The sequence below is a fragment of the Falco peregrinus genome, chromosome 7 (assembly GCF_023634155.1).
Source record: "Falco peregrinus isolate bFalPer1 chromosome 7, bFalPer1.pri, whole genome shotgun sequence".
Taxonomy (NCBI): Eukaryota; Metazoa; Chordata; class Aves; order Falconiformes; family Falconidae; genus Falco; species Falco peregrinus.
In genome coordinates, this window is record NC_073727.1 from 20,398,901 (window position 1) to 20,418,722 (window position 19,822).

General features: G+C 46.9%; 2 protein-coding genes across 3 annotated transcripts in view; both read left to right on the forward strand.

Annotated features, from left to right (window-relative positions):
• Nucleotides 1-972, forward strand: part of MSRA (methionine sulfoxide reductase A) — a 293,020-nt gene extending 292,048 nt beyond the window's left edge. Inside the window, exon 5 of one of the 2 annotated variants that reach the window (XM_055811302.1) lies at nucleotides 166-972. In XM_055811302.1, coding sequence (XP_055667277.1) covers nucleotides 166-330 — 165 coding nt within the window. In that variant the 3' untranslated portion in view covers nucleotides 331-972. The remainder of the gene's footprint in view (nucleotides 1-165) is intronic. The other variant, XM_055811301.1, reaches the window with a different exon arrangement.
• A 179-nt stretch (nucleotides 973-1,151) lies between these two features.
• On the forward strand, nucleotides 1,152-18,073 carry LOC101920740 (serine protease 55). The gene is made up of 6 exons (XM_055811300.1): nucleotides 1,152-1,914; nucleotides 2,901-3,535; nucleotides 3,908-4,097; nucleotides 4,945-5,204; nucleotides 7,452-7,591; nucleotides 17,727-18,073. The coding sequence occupies exons 2-6, from the start codon at nucleotides 3,481-3,483 to the stop codon at nucleotides 18,027-18,029; spliced, it is 948 nt and encodes a 315-aa protein (XP_055667275.1). The 5' UTR covers nucleotides 1,152-1,914; nucleotides 2,901-3,480; the 3' UTR covers nucleotides 18,030-18,073.
• The last annotated feature ends 1,749 nt before the right edge of the window (nucleotides 18,074-19,822 follow it).

Here is a 19,822-nt window from a genome sequence, read left to right on the forward strand (position 1 = left end):
CCTAGCAAAATAACATGAGCATGAGGATAAAGGGCTTTCAGGGATGTACTGCAAATGTGGTCCAAGCACTGAGAGATGTCTGTGGCTCCTGCTGAGAGAAAACCTAATGTCATCAGCAGAGAAGCCAGTGAACCACTAATGGCTTTCCATTGTGTTTTTTGACAGGTATTGACAGAGGGTGGTTTCGGTCCCATCACAACAGAAATCCGGGAGGCTCCAGAGTTTTATTACGCCGAAGATTACCACCAGCAGTACCTCAGTAAGAACCCCGGTGGATACTGCGGCCTCGGGGGAACAGGGCTTTCCTGCCCTATAGGGATCAAGAAATAGCCTGTGCTTACTCCACCACCTCCACTTTGTTTTAGGGAGTTGGAAAAAAAGCCGACAACCCTGCCAGGTGTTACAGTACGCCCACAGCATCAGTGCATAAAGATCTGGGACCCTGTTGGGGTGGCTTTCCGTAATTTGAGCAATTCCCCAATCACCGAAATTAAAAGCCAAAGTGTAGGTAGAAATTGCACCTGTGGCAAATGCAGCTTCTTGCTCTTGATTCTCACAGGGAGTTTCCTTGCAATATTGTAATCTGGAGAGAAAAGAAACTTCTAAAAGTTTGGCTTGAAATGCTGTTAAGAGGATGAATTAGGAGGTAGTTGCACCTGCTAACTGCTTTGCATAGCTAATGCCTTCAGACATGTTTCTTTTCTTTGGGTTAATGATTTTGCTCATGTTATGAGACCTTTGACTTCTGGAGATGGGGTTGGGCTCATATTAACTATCACCACTCTGTAATTTGGTGTCTTTGGGAATGATGAATTTATAGGATTAGTAATTCTCTTACAGTTCCACCTTCACAGCAACATGTAATATCACCTGTAGTGCCTATTTTCTGAAACAATTTTAGCAAGAAAAAGTAAAAACTGTAATGTGATACTTCTTTTTGACAATTCCAAAAACACAAAAAGAAATCAGTTTTGCTTCCTGTACTACAATAAATTACAAAAAAAAAAAGAAAAATTTTGTCTACGCTGTGTTCCATGGTTCTAAGTATATATCTGGGTAGACCTAAAAAAAGTATCAAATATTATAGAAGGCTGCAGCCTTCTAATTAAACACCAGGGCTTTTAAATCTGTATTATCGTGCATGACAGTACAGAGGAGTAGAATTTGTCTTAGCCACACTGTAACATAATTATTTCTATGATTAGTTATTTGTACTTTAGTAGCTTGTGAAGCCCTCACCAAGGGCAGAACTCATTATGGCAGGTGCTGTGGCAATGTGATGTTGGGCAGTCTCTGCCCCAGTGCACGTGCAATCAAAACAGCAGGACAGAAAGAGGCAATTATTTTTTTTTTATGGGATTCTCAAAGTGGAAATTAAAAGCTACAGCAAATGGACGTAGGGGATGCAGGGTTTATCCTGTGTGGATATGGGATCCTATGGGTTATATATATGCTAAGGAGTATCCTAGGACAAACAATTTCAGCTGGAGAGATGGGGATGGCTTTGTCCCACCTAACCAACTTGCTGCTTGCATTACTTCCCGGAGCAGCCTCTCATATTTTCCTCTTTTGGACTCTGCCTTAATCACTGAGTTTGAAGAACATGTGTCCTTGGTGTGTCCTCTTGCAGATGTGCTTTCTGCAGGGAGAGCTGTAGGAGCCTACCTTGATGTGTCAATTCTGGGCAGCAGAACACATAAAGCCATTCCTGGTGGCCAAGTGGTGGGGACCCAGAGAACCAAACCCACAGCATTTCCTTTTGGAGGGCTCTCTGTGGCACTCCATATCTTGGTTTGATGTTTCCTGCTCACCAGCTCAGGTTCAGAAAGGCCCAAAACAGCTCCCTCAGCATCTGTAACTACCCAGCAGAGTGGATTGTGTTCCAAGCTCGGAGTGACTGAAAATGTGCATCAGGTAAGTCAGTTCTGGGGCTTGTAAATCCACTGCCAAAGTCCTGTCTGCTTTATCCAGAAACAGGCAGTAGGTTCCTGCCAGAGAAATTAGCTGCCCGTCTTCCATTACTCCTCAGCTGATGCTGAGTTCATTCCAGTCTCAACAGCCAGAGGAAACCTGTCCTTTTAGCAGTTTTATACCCGGGGCAAGATTAAGAGGAGTGCTTCTGACAGGGTTGTCGTGTTAGGCTCTTTCTGGAGATGACCCAATATGTGCCCACATCGCACTCGTGATTTCCAGTTGCTGCGGTAACTGATCACCTGTCCTTAATGTGTTGTGCCACTGAATTGTTCTAGTGCTCACTGTCAAGGAAACCAGGACTTTTGCCTGATTTTCTAGGCAGGAGGTGACATAAAAGCAAAGAAGAGGGGAAAATAAAGTGTTATTTTCATCCTATGCATTATTATCCTCTACATAATTCAGACTTCAGTGGGATAACTCCTGAACTGCTTCAGTGTACAAGGCAAAATATTTCATATGCTGAATCATTCAGGTGCTCATAAAATGTTACTTGGTTCCTTTCTGTCCTTTCCTCTCCCTCCCTTCCTGCTCCACGCTATAGTTACTGTTTTGAAACAAGCTGGAAAGTCTTCGGAGAAAGCACCATTCTGTCCTTAATATAGCCAGGCTCAAGTCTGAACCTGGCTGAGTTTAAGTCCTGTCCTGATGGAAATAATGTGTCAGTTTAGAAATTGGCATAGATGGGTCCATTGATGCTAAAATTGGCCCACACCAACATATTATGCCACCCCAGAATTAATTGTAGAGTTACTGTAGGGTGCAGTTTTGCCTTTTTGTGGAGGTGCAGTCAGGGACCCCTTGCAGCTGCTGCTGAAGGTACAACGAGTATCAGGGATATAATCAGTAACGGTGAAATGATAATGAGTCAGTCTTGTGGATTAGTTTTTTAAGCTGGATTTGGTCTCATAAGCCACCCTCTCCCATAGGGAAGTGGCTGCCTCAGTGTCTTCCATACTATACTTCTGGTTTGGCACCGTTTGACATTTACCCTGCCACAGAGCTGTCCCCTCCTTCTGAGAACAGCCACAGTCTAAATGAAGAAAAGAAAATTAATTCTGAGTTTGATAGGCTTCAGCCCTTCTCAGAGTCAAAGATGAAAGCTGATGCGGGGTCAGCATCTAAGGTCTTCAGAGAGAAGAACATGGTTCAAGACCCAAAAAGGGCTACAGCACCTGACTCATGAAGTCCACTATTGCAATACCCTGTGGAAGTCACTCCAGGATACGGACGGGGATTTCACTGCTGCCCTATCCCTACCATAGCTAAAGCAAAGCCCAAGCCTCTGGGAAACCACTGCGCTTTCCCCATTGCCTTCGGAAGGACAGCGTCCAACAGTGATGTCAACAGAAACAAACGGAATGTGTGATGTCACAGCCTGGTTGCCCCGGCAGGGAGGTGCGTTGCCTTTGGTGAGAACACAGAGTAGGGAAGGCGTCCTGTGGTGTCTGCAGGAGCACCATTGCTCTGAACGTTGTCGAAGAGTGTCGGTCCAGGACTGGGATTGAAATGCTGCACTTCACCCTCCTCTGTTTCGCTTTTCTGATTGGCAGCACCAATGCAGGTTTTCCTTCTGAACTTTTTACATTTAGAAATGACCAGCACAGTGGAACTGCTAGTAGCCCAACAGGAGATACAAGTATTGGTTAGTGGAATAGGCCTGGGCTTATTTCTTGTATCTGACAGCATAGAAGTATGGCTTTACTACAGCCTCGTGCTGAACTCTTCCACTTGTGCTCCCTGCTAGTCCCCAAACTGCCGGGCAGTGGTTGGCGGAGTGCAGGTTCGGGGGGGCTACAGTGATGCCAGGGGCTTTGGTAGAGATCAAGTAGCGTGGATGATTACAGAGCGGTGCCTTAGCTGATGCCCCCTCTAGTTCAGTAGCACAGGCAGTGGCACTGCTGTACGTGATCAATATGTCTCATTTTGTACCCAGAGTGTGGCCTCCGACCATCTCACAAGTCCTTTCGGGACAGTGGCAAGATGATCGCGGCAAGGAGATATGCCAAGGCTGGGGAGTTCCCATGGCATGTGAGCATCCAGAGCAAGGGGAAACATATCTGTGGAGGCACCATCATCAGCAGATCATGGATTTTAACTGTGGCCCATTGCTTTGGAGAAGAGGTGTAAGTACTCGCAGGAAGCAAGGACAGCCCAGGCACAATGGGTTGATAACATTCCTCCCAGGGGTCAAATGCGAGGTATATGTGAGTGACCGAGTGAGAGAGCCCTGCAAACAGGGGTTGTCTGCTCTGGGGAAAACAGGCCTGTTTTTGATCAGAGGTAGTGTTACAACAGACATGTGCAGAAATCTGCATAACAGAAGGTAAATATTTTGAACGGTGGTTTGAGCAGCTTGTATAAATGCCCATGACACTGGTGATGTCCCCAAGCTTTTCCTGTATGCCTACACATGTTGTGGTACCTTGTAAAAATAGATCTATTCTATTCCAGCTTATTCTAACCCCCAAATTGCCCTCGCTTTCATATAGCAAACACCCTTCCCTCACGGGCAATCTGATTTTAAAGCAGAAGTTTCTGGAGAAATCAACCCCATACAATGGCCAGGGTCAGAGTCCAGCCCTCTGTGAGCCCCCTCCAAAATTTGGCAGGTCCGAGAGCTGAGGCTGCTTGGTGACAAACGACCTGCGCAGCTGGCTGGGGGCAGCGCAGTCTGGAGCGGCCACCCAGGGCACAGCAATCCAGAAGATGCTGCCCACTCCATCTGTTCGTTAGCGACTGGGCTATTTATAACTTGGTTGCATTCATGTTCTGCCTCTGCACCTCTCTGTCCTGAAAATCAGCTTTGCCCAGCAGTGAGGGTAGATTTCAACACTATTTATAGCTAACCTGCCTCTGCAATTTGCTGAGCACCACCCTACCCCACCTGGGGGAGGGGAGGAGGCACCTACCTTTATAACACAAAGCCTTCGTGTTTGCTTATGTCTGCACTGCTTCTGTTTTGTTTACAAGGCCACCAGACCTGACCGTCGCAGTGGGGGGAAATGACCTCAGCCTCCCGTTGGAAGAACATAAACTGGAGAGCCTGATCATCCACGAAGGATTTGACAATATGAGCATGGAAAACGATGTCGCTCTGATCCTGCTCAGCTCTCCCATCCAGTTCAGCAATGAGAAAATCCCAGTCTGCGTGCCCTTCATGTACGACATTGATATGTGGCAACACTGCTGGGTTTCTGGGTGGGGAATCCCAAGCAACTCCAAGACAACAGGTGAGCTACTGTCAGGAGATGCATTTGCTAACCGAGGCTGGGTTTTATGCATTTCAAGTACACGTTCTCTCCCGGGAGGGGTTACCCACACTAGCTTCCACTCCCTACCTCCCTGGTAAGCACATCCAGGCCCTCGCAGCCTCTGCACAGCCACCAGTTCTCTGTTCAGTGCAAGAAACATCCACCTACTGACCCCAGAGCGAAGTCCAGGCTACTCTGAGCATGTGTGTTCCAGCCAATAATTCGGAGCCACCTTTGCTCTGAAGGAATTCAACCTTACTTTGGATGCCATTCTTGGCATCTAGAGTAAGACAAGCTCCACCCTGGTGGGCAAGTTAGTCTGGTCTACAGTGTTCTGGAATAAGGGAAATGAAGGTCTAGGGTTGTCTTTGGCTTCCTGCCTCCATGAATCAGACTGATTCAATGGTACTGGCCACCCTTCTTCTTCACTCATTTAGAACAGCAGATTGCTATCGCTAATTGCTCTTGTCTAAGCCCTAATGAAAGGAGCTCCGGCGCTGATTGTGACCCAAAATATCTATCCTGAACAAATGTCACTAAATGGCTAATGAGCGATTTCAGTATTGGAAAGAATTGATCAGGACGGAGTGGGGAGGGTGGTGCCTTGAGGCTTGAACAGTCCTTCCTAGGATGTCGCGAGCGAATGTCCCATTTAAGCCTTGCCATTCTGCTTCAGAGGGTTACCGCCTCATCTCTGAAACTCTGCATGTTCTTTCTTAGGCTTCGTTGGCCTTGCTTAACAGTCCTGTTTAACTCTCCTGTTTCACCAAGGAAACGTGCTCCTAGAGACAGAAAAGCAGGGGGGTGCTGCAGAGCCACTCTGCAGCTTGGCAGGATTTCTTTTCAGCTTGTATCTTTGCAAAATGCATGGCGTGGCAACGGAGGTTGGGCTCCTGCTGCTGTGTGGGCTCAGCTGACATCACTTCTGCTACCCAAATTGCACCCAGCATGATGTCAGCATGCTCGGCCCTGGCATACCCCTCTTCTGCCTGGGAGAGGTTTCAGAAGAAAAGCAGCAGAAGCTGTGTTTGGTGAGAGGGATGTGTGACATGGGCCATAGCAAGAAGTGTGAGGCATTGTTCCTTGGTGGGGGAAAATGGATTATTGCTCATCTCTACCATCTAGGTAGGCATCTCTCAAGAGGCACCTCAGGTAGCACCAGCCTGACTCCTCTTCAGCTGCAGCCAGTTAGACCTTGGCAAGTGGAGCCATCTCCGTGGAGGTGCCTGTGGCAAAGCGTTTGAATCTGTGGACACTTCCATGGAGCAGCTCCACCCTCACTGGAAAAGGGACCTGACAACTTTTCTGTCTTTTAGATCTTTGAGTCCCTAAACCAAAGGTGCTGGGAAGATTTAGCTCAGTGAACTGTGGAAGGAGTTTCTGAAAATCTGTAGGGCTCCTCCCCATCAGCAACATCCTCCAAAAGCCAGTTTTATCCTTCAGGTTCACTTCAAAGAGAAACGTGGGTTAAATGAGTGGCTTTTCCAAGTAGCCCTGTATATTTTCAGTCTTTTTTTCGCTTGCTTGGTGTCCGCTGCGATTTCTGTTTTCCCATCTCAAGGGAAAAATAAAGCAGTGATTTCCATAGTGCACTGCCACCCTGAAAGCCACTTTCTGAAAGACACAGCTGGTCCCCTGAGTGAGGCAGGGCCTCACAGCCCCGCAGGAGGGCATGGGGACAGCAAGGTCATCTGTTCTGGGGAAAGCTCAGTGGACTTTCCACTGCAGGGCTCGCTCTCATGGGACCCCATGAAGTGTCCCTCAAACTGAATTCCCCAGAAACAGGAATGAGAAACCCAGGGTGTGCAATGCAGCTCATCTCAGGAGCAGCGGGATAAGCCATCCCTTTGGGGTCTTACAGCTGGAGCATATCCCAGAGGTCATCTACAAAAATCAGTCATTATTTTAAATCCTATTTAGCAAGCCTCTGCTCCCCAGGGTTTCAGCTTTGCCTGTTAACACCTCCCCCCTTTCTACCTACCTACCCATCTCTTAGTCTGGCATAAAGTCAAGAGCACAAAGTTACCTTTGCTAAACATCTGGAGAGCCCCTGTAAGCCCCCATGACCCAGGACCACACAGTTGTGCCCTGAGACCCCCTTGCCCTGAGGTGCTTTACAGACCCAGCTGAGCGCAGTCCCAAAGCTAGCCTCCAGCTGCAGTTTCACCCCTACACAAGCCTGCACTGCTCTGCAGGTTTTGTTAATCGTTCTCTTCTCACTTGCAGCTGCGGAGGCACCATCCCCCATTCTGCAGAAAGCACGGATGAAGCTCGTCAGCAGGGAGCGGTGCTTGGAGCGGATCCCACCGCTAATGGAGAACGTGCTGTGTGCTGAGCTGGAGAAAGGAGAAAGAGGTCCCTGCCAGGTAAAGCCAACAGGCTCCTGGATGGCCACGCTGTCTATAGGAGCACAGCGACACTGGGGGAGAAGCGCCTCTGCTTTGGGAATGAACATGGATACCTCCCACAGAGCAGATGGGCCTCTCCTCATGCTCCCCCCACCCCCCAATTCCCTCCCTGCAGCGAGGACGGGAGCTCTGTGAGGGAAACGGTGAGCTGCAGGGAGGGCAAGGGAGAAGGCTGGATCCCAGCAAGTCCCCGGGCGTGAGAGACAGTCTGGGATGGCTCCTGAGCACAGCATTTTGGACTGTTACCGCACAGAAATGTAAAAACCAGTGTGAGCTATGGCCAGCCTGTGCACTGGTGGGAGTGATGGGAGGAGGGGACTCCAGCCGCTGCAGAGAGGCCTCAGCAGCATGGCCTGTGTCCTCCTCCTGCCTCATGTCCCCTCAGCCCTGGGCCAGGCAGCGCTGCTCTATCACACGGTTAGGTACTGAAAGGAGACAGGAACATTTGTCCAGGAGGGTCAAAGCAAAAGAACTGGGAAGGAAATTTAATCCAGGAGTGTTTCATTTTAATATTAGAAACCTTTCTCATGTGGCATCTTCCTCCGATCCAAATGTCCTTTGCCAACATGGCAGGCCTGGGGGTGCCAGAACCAGCCACGTGTTACTGCAATGAGTTAGCGTTAATAGGATGGTGGGCTTTTCAAGGTAATTGATAAAGAGTTTGAGCAGTGTTTGTTATCAGGGACTGCTAAGGGGAGAGAGCTGTCACAAACACCCAAAGACATGTAGATGTGGCGCTTAGGGACATGGTTTAGCGGTGGCCTTGGCAGTGCTGGGTGAATGGTTGGACTGGGTGAACTTCAGGGTCTTTTCCCACCTAAATGATTCTCTGATTCTATGAAATGTGGGAAAACCTCACTCGGAACTTGCGTCCTCAGAACATACTCACCCGCAAGATCGCCGTCCTGGTGTCAAACAAAGCCTGAAAGGCAAACCCCACCTTTTCTTTCATAGCACCCAACCTCCATCCTCTCCTCTGAGAGCCTGGTAAGAGCTGCAGCCTCTGCTTCAGGACTGAGGTCTCCATCCTCCACTGGGCAAGGGTTTTCTTAGACCTGTGCATGTGTTTGCAGAGGGACAGGTGAGCAGACATGTGTACGCACAGCTTCATCCTGTAGGAATCTTTCACTGAGGGAACTAAACCAGCACCCAGGATGGAGAGGAATCCCCTGCCCTTTAGCCAAAGACAGCGGGTACAGGGGCCGTGGGCTGCAAAGCCAGTGCGAGCTGGGCCCGTAGCTAGGCAGTGGAGGGCAAGTTTGCTTTGCAAAATCATTTTTTGATTAGCCGGAGAGCATCTGTGTCTGAAACCATTCATCTAGTGACTTTCACCTCCATTAAATTAAATCAAAATTTTTAAAAAGAAAACTGCCACAGGATAACATTACCGTGATTAAAGAACACACTTTCCAGCCCAGCCTTAAGTTCTGTGGCTGAATTATGCTGGTGAAACAGCAAGAGCACTTGTATGCAGCAAAATGAATCTCCCATATTCAGAAAGCTGATGAGGGTGGTATTTTGATCTACAATAATGTTAGAGTCATCTGAGAAACGAACTAGAAATGCGAGCTTTCCAGGCAGTGGAAGTACACAACGATTGCCTGTGTGATAATTCTCATAACCCAGCAAGTGCCCACTTTTAGTGCAAGCTTGACCAGGCAGGAACGTCTTGCAACCTGAAATAAGGAGAGCAGGACAAAACCATACCCTGGGCTAGAAGCAGAGCTCTTCAGGGGAAAAACAGGAGGCAGGCCTTTTCATCGGAACTTGCTAATTTGCTAGAGGGGATACATTTTGCTGATAGAAGGTTTTCTGAGAAGTGCTGCTTACAGCCAGGTAGGGCACATTTTGCCTGGCTAGGCTGGTTCAGGAATCTGGTGCCTTGCCCGTAGTAGGCTGCCTGGTAATGAACTGGGAGGCCAGGGCTGAACCTGTTGCTTGCTCTGCAGCAGGGACCACGGGACACCCAACTCACCTGCCCTGGGCAGGTAGCGAGGCACACTGTGGGCAGTGCCATCTACTGAGCTACGCTTGTCTAGAAAGATGATGGTGTTTGTGTCAAATGAGAATAAGGCCAGACTTCAAAATACCTAAATCCTTTACAAAGGCAGTGCTGTCAAGGAGGTAGAGCAGCCCTGGGCACGGTTTTGGTCTGTGCCAACCAGAGAAGCTCCAGCATTTGCATGGGTCAGGAGCCACCCACAGTAATCCCTTGGGATCCTGGCACTCCAATTTAGAGGCCAGGGAGGAGTGGCAATACAGGCAAGGCAGAGACCCCTGGTCAGGGAACAAGCTCTGGAGATGCTGAGCTTGATGTTGTAGGTGTGCTCAGAGGAAACCTGGAAGCCATGATGTTAACCTTACCTGAGCTTTGCTGAGAATCAGGATACATTTGTTTATGTCCAGAGCCAGGCTAGTACGGGCAAGTTGCATCTAGACTCAAGTAAGTCCTTACGTGAGTAAGTCCTCATGATCCTCATCTTGGTCCAAAGGATTACCATCCTAAGTGTTAGCACTGTGTGCCATTTGTGTGCTAGATTTCCCCCATTGCAGCAAGCTGTTTTATATAAGTAACTAAAGCCACCCAGATATCTTCACCAAGGCATCATCTAGAAGGTTTATCCTAACAACCACTGCCTTAATACCCCCATGTGGCAACAGCATGTCAATAGGAAGGCTCAGACGTTTCACCAGCTGTCATCGTACTGGTACCAGACAACACTGATTTGTGGATCACTGACCATATCCCTATAATAACTCAAGGAGATTGAATAGCAGAGCTCCCAAGTATTTGTGCTTTTTAAAAAATCCATTCACTTAAAAAGAAAAATCTATTGTATACCAATTCCCTAGCAGTTCTTCAGGCAAATATATAGATTGGCTGTGAATTAACACTAACAAGATCTGTAATTGACTTACAGTTCTATTTAGTCATAAACATTAGCGTTAATGGATGTTCATGGCCTACAAGTGCTAAAGAACAGACACTAGAAATGGCCTGCATATTATTTTTTTGTGTGCTACATTTCTTCCATGACCCCATGAACCACAATTGATGTCTAATTCCTTGCTTTCTTAAGCATCTTTTGTTAGGCTCTGATGCAATGGTAACTTGAACAATAATTAGAGTATAAGGAACTCACAAAGCAAATGCGTCCTTCAGTGTCTTACCAATTCAGACAAAATTCAGTAAATGGCCCAATTATATTTCAGAGCGTTTCTGCCAAGGAGGTCTGTGGGGGTAGCTCTGCGGTGTGGTGATTAGGACGGTGTGTTCAGCTGGAGTCACAGTTCACGTACAGTTCAGGGCAGCAGCAGATGAAGGGGGGCCCAGTCCCTGGCCTGACTTTCAGGGGAAGGAATCATTGAGTGGCCACAAACAAGCAGTGTGATGGTTCCAGCTCAGCTTCACCATGCCCTGCACTGTCCCCTGGTGTAGGGCTGATCGGAGTCATGGACTGAAGGTACCTACACCCTTCCACTGATCGTAGCAGGAGATGATCTTGGCCATCTCTAATAAACATCTGAAATGTTGCTAGGGTGCATCTAGGGCTTTAGATTTCTTTAGTTCCGTGAAAAAGGCAGGGAATGACCTCTTTCCTTCACCTGCAGTATGTCCTGCCCATATACACTGTCAGCAATTTGGAAACGGCAGATGCCCTCTACAGCACCTGGGGTGCTCAGGGCTCTCACCCCACAGAGCTAAGGCAATAGCAGTATTTGTTGTACAACCCTGCGTGGGATTCATCTGACCAGATACAAATGTGTTGCCAATAACCATCTGCATCTAGGAAATCAGCTTTCCATCAATAGGGAGAAAAAAAGCACTTCTGACTTGTGAGTCATTGAGACCGTTTTAACCATCTCTTTTAAAATAGGATAAATCCCTGTATGAGTGCTTCTTGCTCCTCATCAACATGGACATGGAACAAGTCCAAGGTGTTTAGCTCACAGGGAGACACACGGCTCTGAGGCAGGACAGTTGCCTACATGCAAGTCTCCAGCCCATCCAAGTCTCCAGTGCCATTTTAGATATCCCAGGATAGCCCCCTGACGTGCCGCTGCCCCCACCTTGGACCATGCCTGGTGCCAGTAATGTAACCGCAAGGGGAGCCTGACACTTGCAGTGGCAGCAGCAGGGAGAGGTGACCAGTCTGGAGCTGAACTCACCCCTCACACCCTGACTTGGTCCATGCATAAGAGTGCTAAACCAGTGCAGAAGAAGAAGCTCTTGCATCCTTTTACAAGCTCTTGCATCCTTTTCCTGGTGCTAACATGGCTCCAGAGTTGCAAAGCAAGACTTGTGAAATCACATTTTTTAAAGAAAAAGTCTGCCAATGAAAATTGGATCCATATAGGTAAATCATCACATGTGCAAGGGCAAGGCCACAAAACAGGGAAGCGTGGTCAGTCACTCAGGCTGTTCAAAATAGCTGAACAGAGGTGGGTGGGTGATGGTCTGATGGCAGACTGTAGGGAGGTATGAGTTCTGAGCTTATGGACCCTTCTGCCTCTTGAAAGATTTCCTGGGGGCCAGGAGTCAAAGTTAACCGTGTTTCAGTTTAACGTTATTACTAATTATACAGAATTACTTTATGAGTGTACCTTACCTTAATAAAGAAGAGAGTGATCCACTCTCCATCCTGGTGGTGGATTCTCCATCACTGAACTATTGTGAATGTGACGAGATGGGTTTTTTCCCCAAAGGGACAGATTGCTTTAAGTAGGAAGGTGTCCTGGGAAGCCCCAGCACAGAGCGGTGGAAAGGTGGTTCTGCATTTGCAGTCTCTTAAATTTGCTTCTGAAGGGTGCTTTGATGTGCAGCTCCTAAGAATCAGAACAATTTTCCTGTGTCCCATGGTTTTATGGGGCTTTCATCATTTTATGATTTGGGCAGATAAGTGAACACATCCAGACTGTGGTGGCTTAATTCTTTAATCTGTCCCAAGCATTCCTTCCTACTGCAAGGACCTGGGATGCTGATGATGTCGCATGTCTCTCCAGCGTTATTCCTCTGGGTTGTAGCTTTTGGCCCCTCAAACTGGAGCCGTTTGGTGTGCAGCGAGGGGATCCAGCGTTAGTTTGTGTGTCTGGTGTGGGAAGCAGTGGGGAGCAAAACATCTCCAGATCCAGCTGAACACAAAAACCTACTGTGTGCTTGCCCTCAGAGCTGGGGGGCTGGGTATGATGACTCAGAGGAGCCACTTTTCATTCAATTACAGTGAGTCAACACAGCTTGAAGGGGAAGTCATGACTCACAGGCAGATTTAAATTCTTTGAAGGAGTCGACAAGCATGTGGCAGAGGGTGATCCAGCCGATATAACGTGCTGAGATTCCCAAAACTCTTTTAATGAGATTTCTCACCAAAGGCTCGTGGAGATACTGAGCTGTCATGAAGTAGAAGGGCTTTGGTTTGAAAGGGAGGCAATGGGGAGGAAGGACTTGACCAGAGAAAGGGCTTACAAGGGGAGTCGTGTTGGCACTCTGGCAAGGAATTGTGATCTTCAAGGAGGGCAAATGCTGAGACGACAGAGTTGGCTGATGCCACAGCATTCTTCAGAGTGGTCAGAATTAAACCCAGCTGTGCAGAGGTGCAGCAGGATCTCATTATTCTGAGTGACTGGAGGTTAAAACAGCAAATGCAGTTCACTGTTGATAAAGGAAAAGTAGTGAATATCGGGAGAAGCAACTCCACCTGTATGCATGCAGTAATAGGCTCTAAATTAGCTATTACCATGTAAGAAGATCTTGGAGTAACTGTGGATAGTCCTTCAAAAACATCAGTACGAGGCTCTGTGGAGGTCAAAAAGGCAACGAGAGCATTATGAATTATTATGAAAGGAACAGGTAGCGGAACAAATGTGTGTTATGCCAGGGCACTAATTTTGGGAGCCTGTGTCTTACGTATTGTGTGCGATTCTCCTCCAGCCCATCTGAGAAAAGAGTAGTAATTTTACAAGAGTGCATTAGGAAGGATGAACAGGGACAGGGAATGGTTTCTGGTGGAAAGGGGAATAACAAAGTGGGACTCTGAGGCTTGTAAAAGAGAGGTCTGATGCGGATATGACACAGATTTCTAGAGTCATGAGCAGCAAGCAGAGGGAAGACAGCTCTTAAGAACTGTCCTCTTGTCACTACTGTTCAAAACACATGAAGGAGGGAGCATCAGATGGTCATATCAGGCAGGAGATTTAAAACAAAGAGAAGGAAGTGTTTTTTCATCCAACAGATAATTAAACTAGGGAAGTCGCTGACCAGGATGTTGTGGGTATTTATCCTAAGGGATAAATGGATTCAAAAAGCAATTAGATAACTTCCTGGATGAAGATCTCTCTAAGGCTATTAACCACTGTGATGTAAATACAACTCTGTAAATACTTGTCCTGTTTCTCATTCTCCTTCCCTGAGCACCTGCTACAGCTGACTGTCAGAGACAGGAGTCTGGGCCTCATGGGTCTTTGGCCAGACTCATTGTACAGCCTGTGCCACCACAGCTACTAATGGACCCTGCTGACATCACTGCGGGTGGAGCTGGGCAGCCTTGTCCTCCCATTTTCCAGCAAGGGGACGGAGGGACAGGGTACATGAAGGCTCTCACCTGAGATCTCAAAGGGATACCATGAAAGGAGTCTGGCTGCCCTGTGTTACCTGGCTAATTTTTGATACCTGCATACAAAAAAACAGCCATCACCCTCCTTCCTTCTACCTCTCTCTAAAGGTAGCTTCTTCACGGTGGAATAACCAAAGAAATCATCTGTTTGCAAAACCATTTACTTCTTGCAGCCAGGGCAGCCCTAATGGCAAGTGGTGTTATTCACATGCTGATTCTCTCCAATTTACACAGAGCTTACCAACACTAAAATGAAACCAGCAATGACTTGCAAGGATTGTGTATCCACCTAATGAGTACCAGGTGGGTTGTTCTCCCTCTCCCAGAGCTTCTCCCACCTAAGAAGATTTCTGTGGCTGAACATGTTTGTTCTGATCAATTACCATGTTGCAGACACAAATATAAATATGAAAGGAAGAAGATTACACTCTTGATCCAAAGCCCACTAAAGTCAGCAGAAAGGCTCCTGGTGTTCACAAAAAGGTTTTGGCTGCAGTGAAAAGGATACAACTTTTGATCAGCTTCAGTGAACAAAGTGCCTTGTTAGTCTGTGACAGATTTTATACAAACTGGAACTATTTGCCAGTGAATATATCATCGCTCTCACCTCTCCTAACGGAAGGATTAACATGCAGTTGTGGAAGGCATGAATTCAGCAACAGCTCTGATTTGACGTGGTTGCTTTTCACTCATCTTCTAGTTGACAAGAAACACACAACAGAAGCAAAGATGCTATTTTTAGGTCTTTTTCTGTCCAGAAACTTGGCACTGGGACTGAAGAGCAGGAGCAGGTATCTGGTGTGTGTTGCTGACCAGAAGTATTTCACCACCAGGATACAGGAGGCTGAAAGCTGAAAGCAGCATTTAATAAGTTCTTCGATCCTCAGAGTCATTAACCTGAGCATTCATTGCATTAGTGCTACTGGAAACATGGCAGAGCTGAGATAATTGTACCAGCACTCAAAACTCACTCCCCTACACCCTCTCCTACACAAGGATGGAAACGCTCAGGCCAGCGTCTCTGAGACCTTAAGGTGGATACAGGGAGGTTCAGAAGTGTCCAAGAACTGAGTTTATTTTCTCTCTCTTTAGCCCTATAAAAACCAGGCTACTGATTCGTCTGGGCTACTGCTATGATTGAGTGGGATTATCACATCAAGAGGATGGTTTAGCCCACTTTGTGATAAAATTGTTGAGTTAAATAGCTGAAGTTAGGACAAATGGCAGGTTAGAAGTTGCACCCATGAAGCAGACATGTGGAAAGGGATCTGAAGCGGGATTTGGGTCTCAGGGCTTGCGGATTAGAAAAAATGGATTTGCAGCTGCTGCCTGGGTTTCCACAGCCTTGCCTAACTCTCTGCCCAGGTTTTAAATCGCTTTCCACAGCTGACAGTCTTCCAAGCCCTGCAGACAGCTCTCCCTTTCCATGCCAGCCAGGCAGAGAACAAAATGAACATGGTCAAAAAGAGGCAAACAGGGAAAAGTGGATCTCATGTGAAAGGAAAAATGTGTTATGTATAGTTTGAATAGGGATTCCTGGCTCTGCCATTGCCTCGTGCAAATTGCATCCCTTCTCTGCTGTGGTTTGCTGGGCTATGAGATACGAGATGGGCTATGAGATACGAGAAGACTTTTCCCCCCCAAGGACAGTCACAAGGTATCAGGAATTAACTAGTAGTTAAGTGCCCTGGGAGAAAGATCATTTGCAAGTGTCAACAGCCTCCACAAGGGACAGTGAAAGGTCTCCGCCTCCGTGGTGTGCAGGGGCTCTACCAGTGCTAAAAACCTCCCGCACTGGGAAAAGCTGGCACAGCGCATCCCCACACATTGCTGATGACGGGTTGTCAGCCACGGCTGCGTCACTGGCTTGCAAACGGTGCCCGCTCCCCCAACTTCATTTATTATCTTTGTGTAGGAGGCTTGAAGCGCCTGCCTTTTGCTAGCAGGAGAATACGTTTGGCCTGTTCCTTCCCTGAGGGAATTAGCCGTAAAATTCTCAGTAATTTAATTGTGCATGCAGCCTAGAAGATGTTCATTCATTCAAACAGGATGCCATCGCCAAGGACACTGAGAACACATGGATCCAAGGTCACTGCAAGGTCACTTGTGCAATTCACGCAAATGCTTGGCTGAAGCAGGGTGGGGAAATGTCTTCAGATCATGAGTCTGAAGAGGGTCCAGCATCACTGCCTGAGATGCAGACATATAGCTATAATAACACCATTTTGGTCCAAACAGTATTGAATTTACGGTCGGACTCTATGAAAGGTCTTTTCCAACCTAAATGATTCTGTGAGTCTATGAAGCAATATTTCCTCTGTATTTGTCTTAATTTTCCCCTGCTGTATGTGTGTTGAACCAAAAAAAAAATTGGAGAGGGTAAAAAGAAAAAAAAAGATAAATATGTTAATGACCTGCCCCCTCCATCTAGTGAAATGAGTAGGTATTCAGCCATAAACTTTAGTGGGTGCTGATGAGTTGCACAGGGGACTACAGCCGCTTCCTTACTCATTAATTAATGTGTTAGCTCAGGGTAGCTGCTGGCGGAAGGGGGTTTGTCCATTAATGACAAAGACATTTCTCAAAGTAGTGTGCAAAGAGGGAAAGACAACACTTCCCAGGAAATCTGGCTGTCTCAGGAAATGGGTTTGTATCGAATTCTCTTGCCACATGTACTGGAGACAGAGTAGAAAAAGGATTCAACCCCCCCATGGAAGGAAAGTTACTCAGAGCAGGGGCTGCACAGCACTTACGTTGTATGTAATTGCCAGAAGAGTGCTGTACCTGGCTGGGTGGATTTTGTGCTGGTTTCTCTTCTCCCTTGGGCTGTGTTTGGAGATGGCATGCAGAGTTCCTATGGACAGCCAGATGTGCTCTTGGTGTTCAAGCTACAGCAGCCAGCAGGAGGACATTCCTCTTTGCAGGGTGGCTGCAACTGCATTTGAAGGCCTGCACACTGAGTGAATGGTGGTTGCCCTTGCAGTAGCAGTCAAGTTTTCAGTAAAATTACCGTGGTTGCAAGAAGGGTTTGTCAGAATTAGTATTTGTCTCTTGTCCAATTTCTGGATGCTAGCCCCTGAAATTAACAGTGGCAGGTATCCAGCACCTACATGCACCAGTTCTGCAGAGAAGTCAAAGACTGAATGAGCAGTCACAGCAAATGTCCCTTTTCACTCCTGGATGTTGTCTCTGGGTGACAGGGTTCAGGTAGCCTTCTGGGGCCATGGGAGCATGTGGAAAAGGCTGAGAAGGACAGGGCACTGCACTGAGCCAGAGCTTGTGATTGATCTCCTCCTCTTACCTTCTCTGTCTATTTATTCTGCAGGGACCTCAGGGTCGAGCTGTGACATTTTGAGTCCAAAATTTCCTTGTTCCCCCAGATACTTGGGTTAGAGTTTTATTTTCCCAATCAGCCTGTGAGGTGCAGCTGCTGTGAGAGCCCTGAGGTTTGATCCTGCTATAAGATGCTTCTTATGCCATAGATGGACAGCGGGGGACCTCTGGTTTGCAGCTACTGGACCACCATGAAGTGGTTTCAGGTTGGCATCGTCAGCTGGGGAGAAGATTGCGCAGAAAAGCCAAACCCTCAGATCTTAGTGTCAGTTTACAACTACCATGACTGGATCGAAAAGGAGACAGCCATAAGAAGGAAACCTTTCTTCGCTGAAGACATGGATAACCATACAAATGCCAGGGTGATTCCTTCCAGGGCTGGGACACAGCTGGCATTCCTTGAGTATTGTCTCCTTGTATTTGTCTCTTTAGGAGCAATTAGATTATTGTAGAGAAGATTTTTCAAAACATAATAAAAGTCAGAACTACTGTCTCATTCTTTCACTGCTGATCCATATAGTTGTGTCTCAGGTCAGCCTGCTCCATCTCACCCATATGGACACAGACACCAAAAGGAGATGCCACAGTGAGACAGGGGAGTGGGGCAGAGACTGGGGAAATGAAATGAAAGAGCCAGGACTCAGACAAGAGAGACCATAATCCTCTGGAAAACACGGATTTTTCCACAGTGGTGGGTCACATCAGGCCCAGTTATTTGCTAAGCTCAGATGCAAAGTCCAGATGGGGTGTCTGAAGGAGCTGCTCCCTTGGAAAGCTGAATCCCAAGAAAGGTCCTAGCTTACTCAGTTGCATATTAGCTTAACTGTTGGTAGAATAGCTCTGGGCTAATGTGTCTGACAGCTGATTATTAGCTGTACTAATGTATCTTCTATCTTGCAGCTAGTCCCAGGTAAGGACATCTTCAGAGACCACAGCAGCAGCTCAGGTGTTATGTCAAGCTGATGCAACATCACTACGTGTCAAACTCAGTGTCTCCTTAAGCTAGAAAAAAGGCAAGAAATCTTTTGGCTGGTGTTGGAAGGTGTAGCATCATATAACCAATCAGTCTTATTTACCTGGATTGCAGATGCTGGGTTTTGGTTGTTACAGGCAATAGAGAAAAACCTGGCTGGCTGAAGGGAACTGTTTCTGAGCTGTCCATAAAATGCTGTCTACAGAAACCCTTTGGCTTTGTAATTAGCCAGCGTTAAACTCTTGCAAGTAAACGGTAAATCAAAAGGAAATAGCTTTTTTTTTTCTCTGTTAGAGGCGTTTTACATACATTGCTGAGAGGTCCACATCCCAGCCTGAGCTGGGCCTGAGCCGGTCTTTCATTGCTTCTCCTGCAACAGAGTGCATTGCAAAACGCGTTCTGGTCTTCACAAGGAGGATGCTTTTCTGGGAAGTGGTGGGAAGGAGGCAAGCAGCAAGGTCTCCTTCGTGTCCCACCTTTGCAACAGCATAAAAGCATCTGCAATTTGCAGCAATGATAAAACTCAGTGAATGTGCAATGGGACAGAACCTCACAAATTGGTTTTAATTACCTTGATATTTTCTGGCTAGCTGGTGGAGAAGCCTTGTAAATGAGAATTAATTCATCTACCTTAAGCTAATGCAAACCCATCTTGGCATAAAAGTCAGACTTTATTTTCTGTGTTATCTGAGCAGAAAATAATGCTTAATTATTATTAGTTCTGAGTAATGCTTATGAAAATTGCTCCACATTAATTTCACATGGCTGACTGTCTAATGGATGCATAAGGGTCCTGTAACCCTTTGCAAAAAGACTAATAGAAGCTAAAAACAAGGAGAATATATTACTTTAGCAGCTATTAGTAGTAGACATTGCCTGCTAGCATTAATATCTATATTTATTTTCCTTTCTATTAATAATATATCAATAGATTCTAGAAGCTGTGGCAGGGGCTGGACATCAGGAAATATTTCCTAATGCTGCAATCTATTCAGCTACAGAATTGTATCCCCCAAAGGAAATGAGAAATGCCCTCCTGCTTGAATTATTTTAATGTAGGGTTTGAATAAAGCACTTTCGTCTACAGCACACGGCATGGAAAAAGCCTGGGCTAACAGGGCACTGCAAAAGGATCCAGTAGGTCTTTTCCATCGGTAGCATTTGCACACGGATACTGGTCTGTGTTAAACGAAGGTGATGTGACTTGCTGGTTAAGCAGGGCACTGCTGCTATATGTGTTTTGATCCATCTTGCTGCTCATTGACTCAGTGG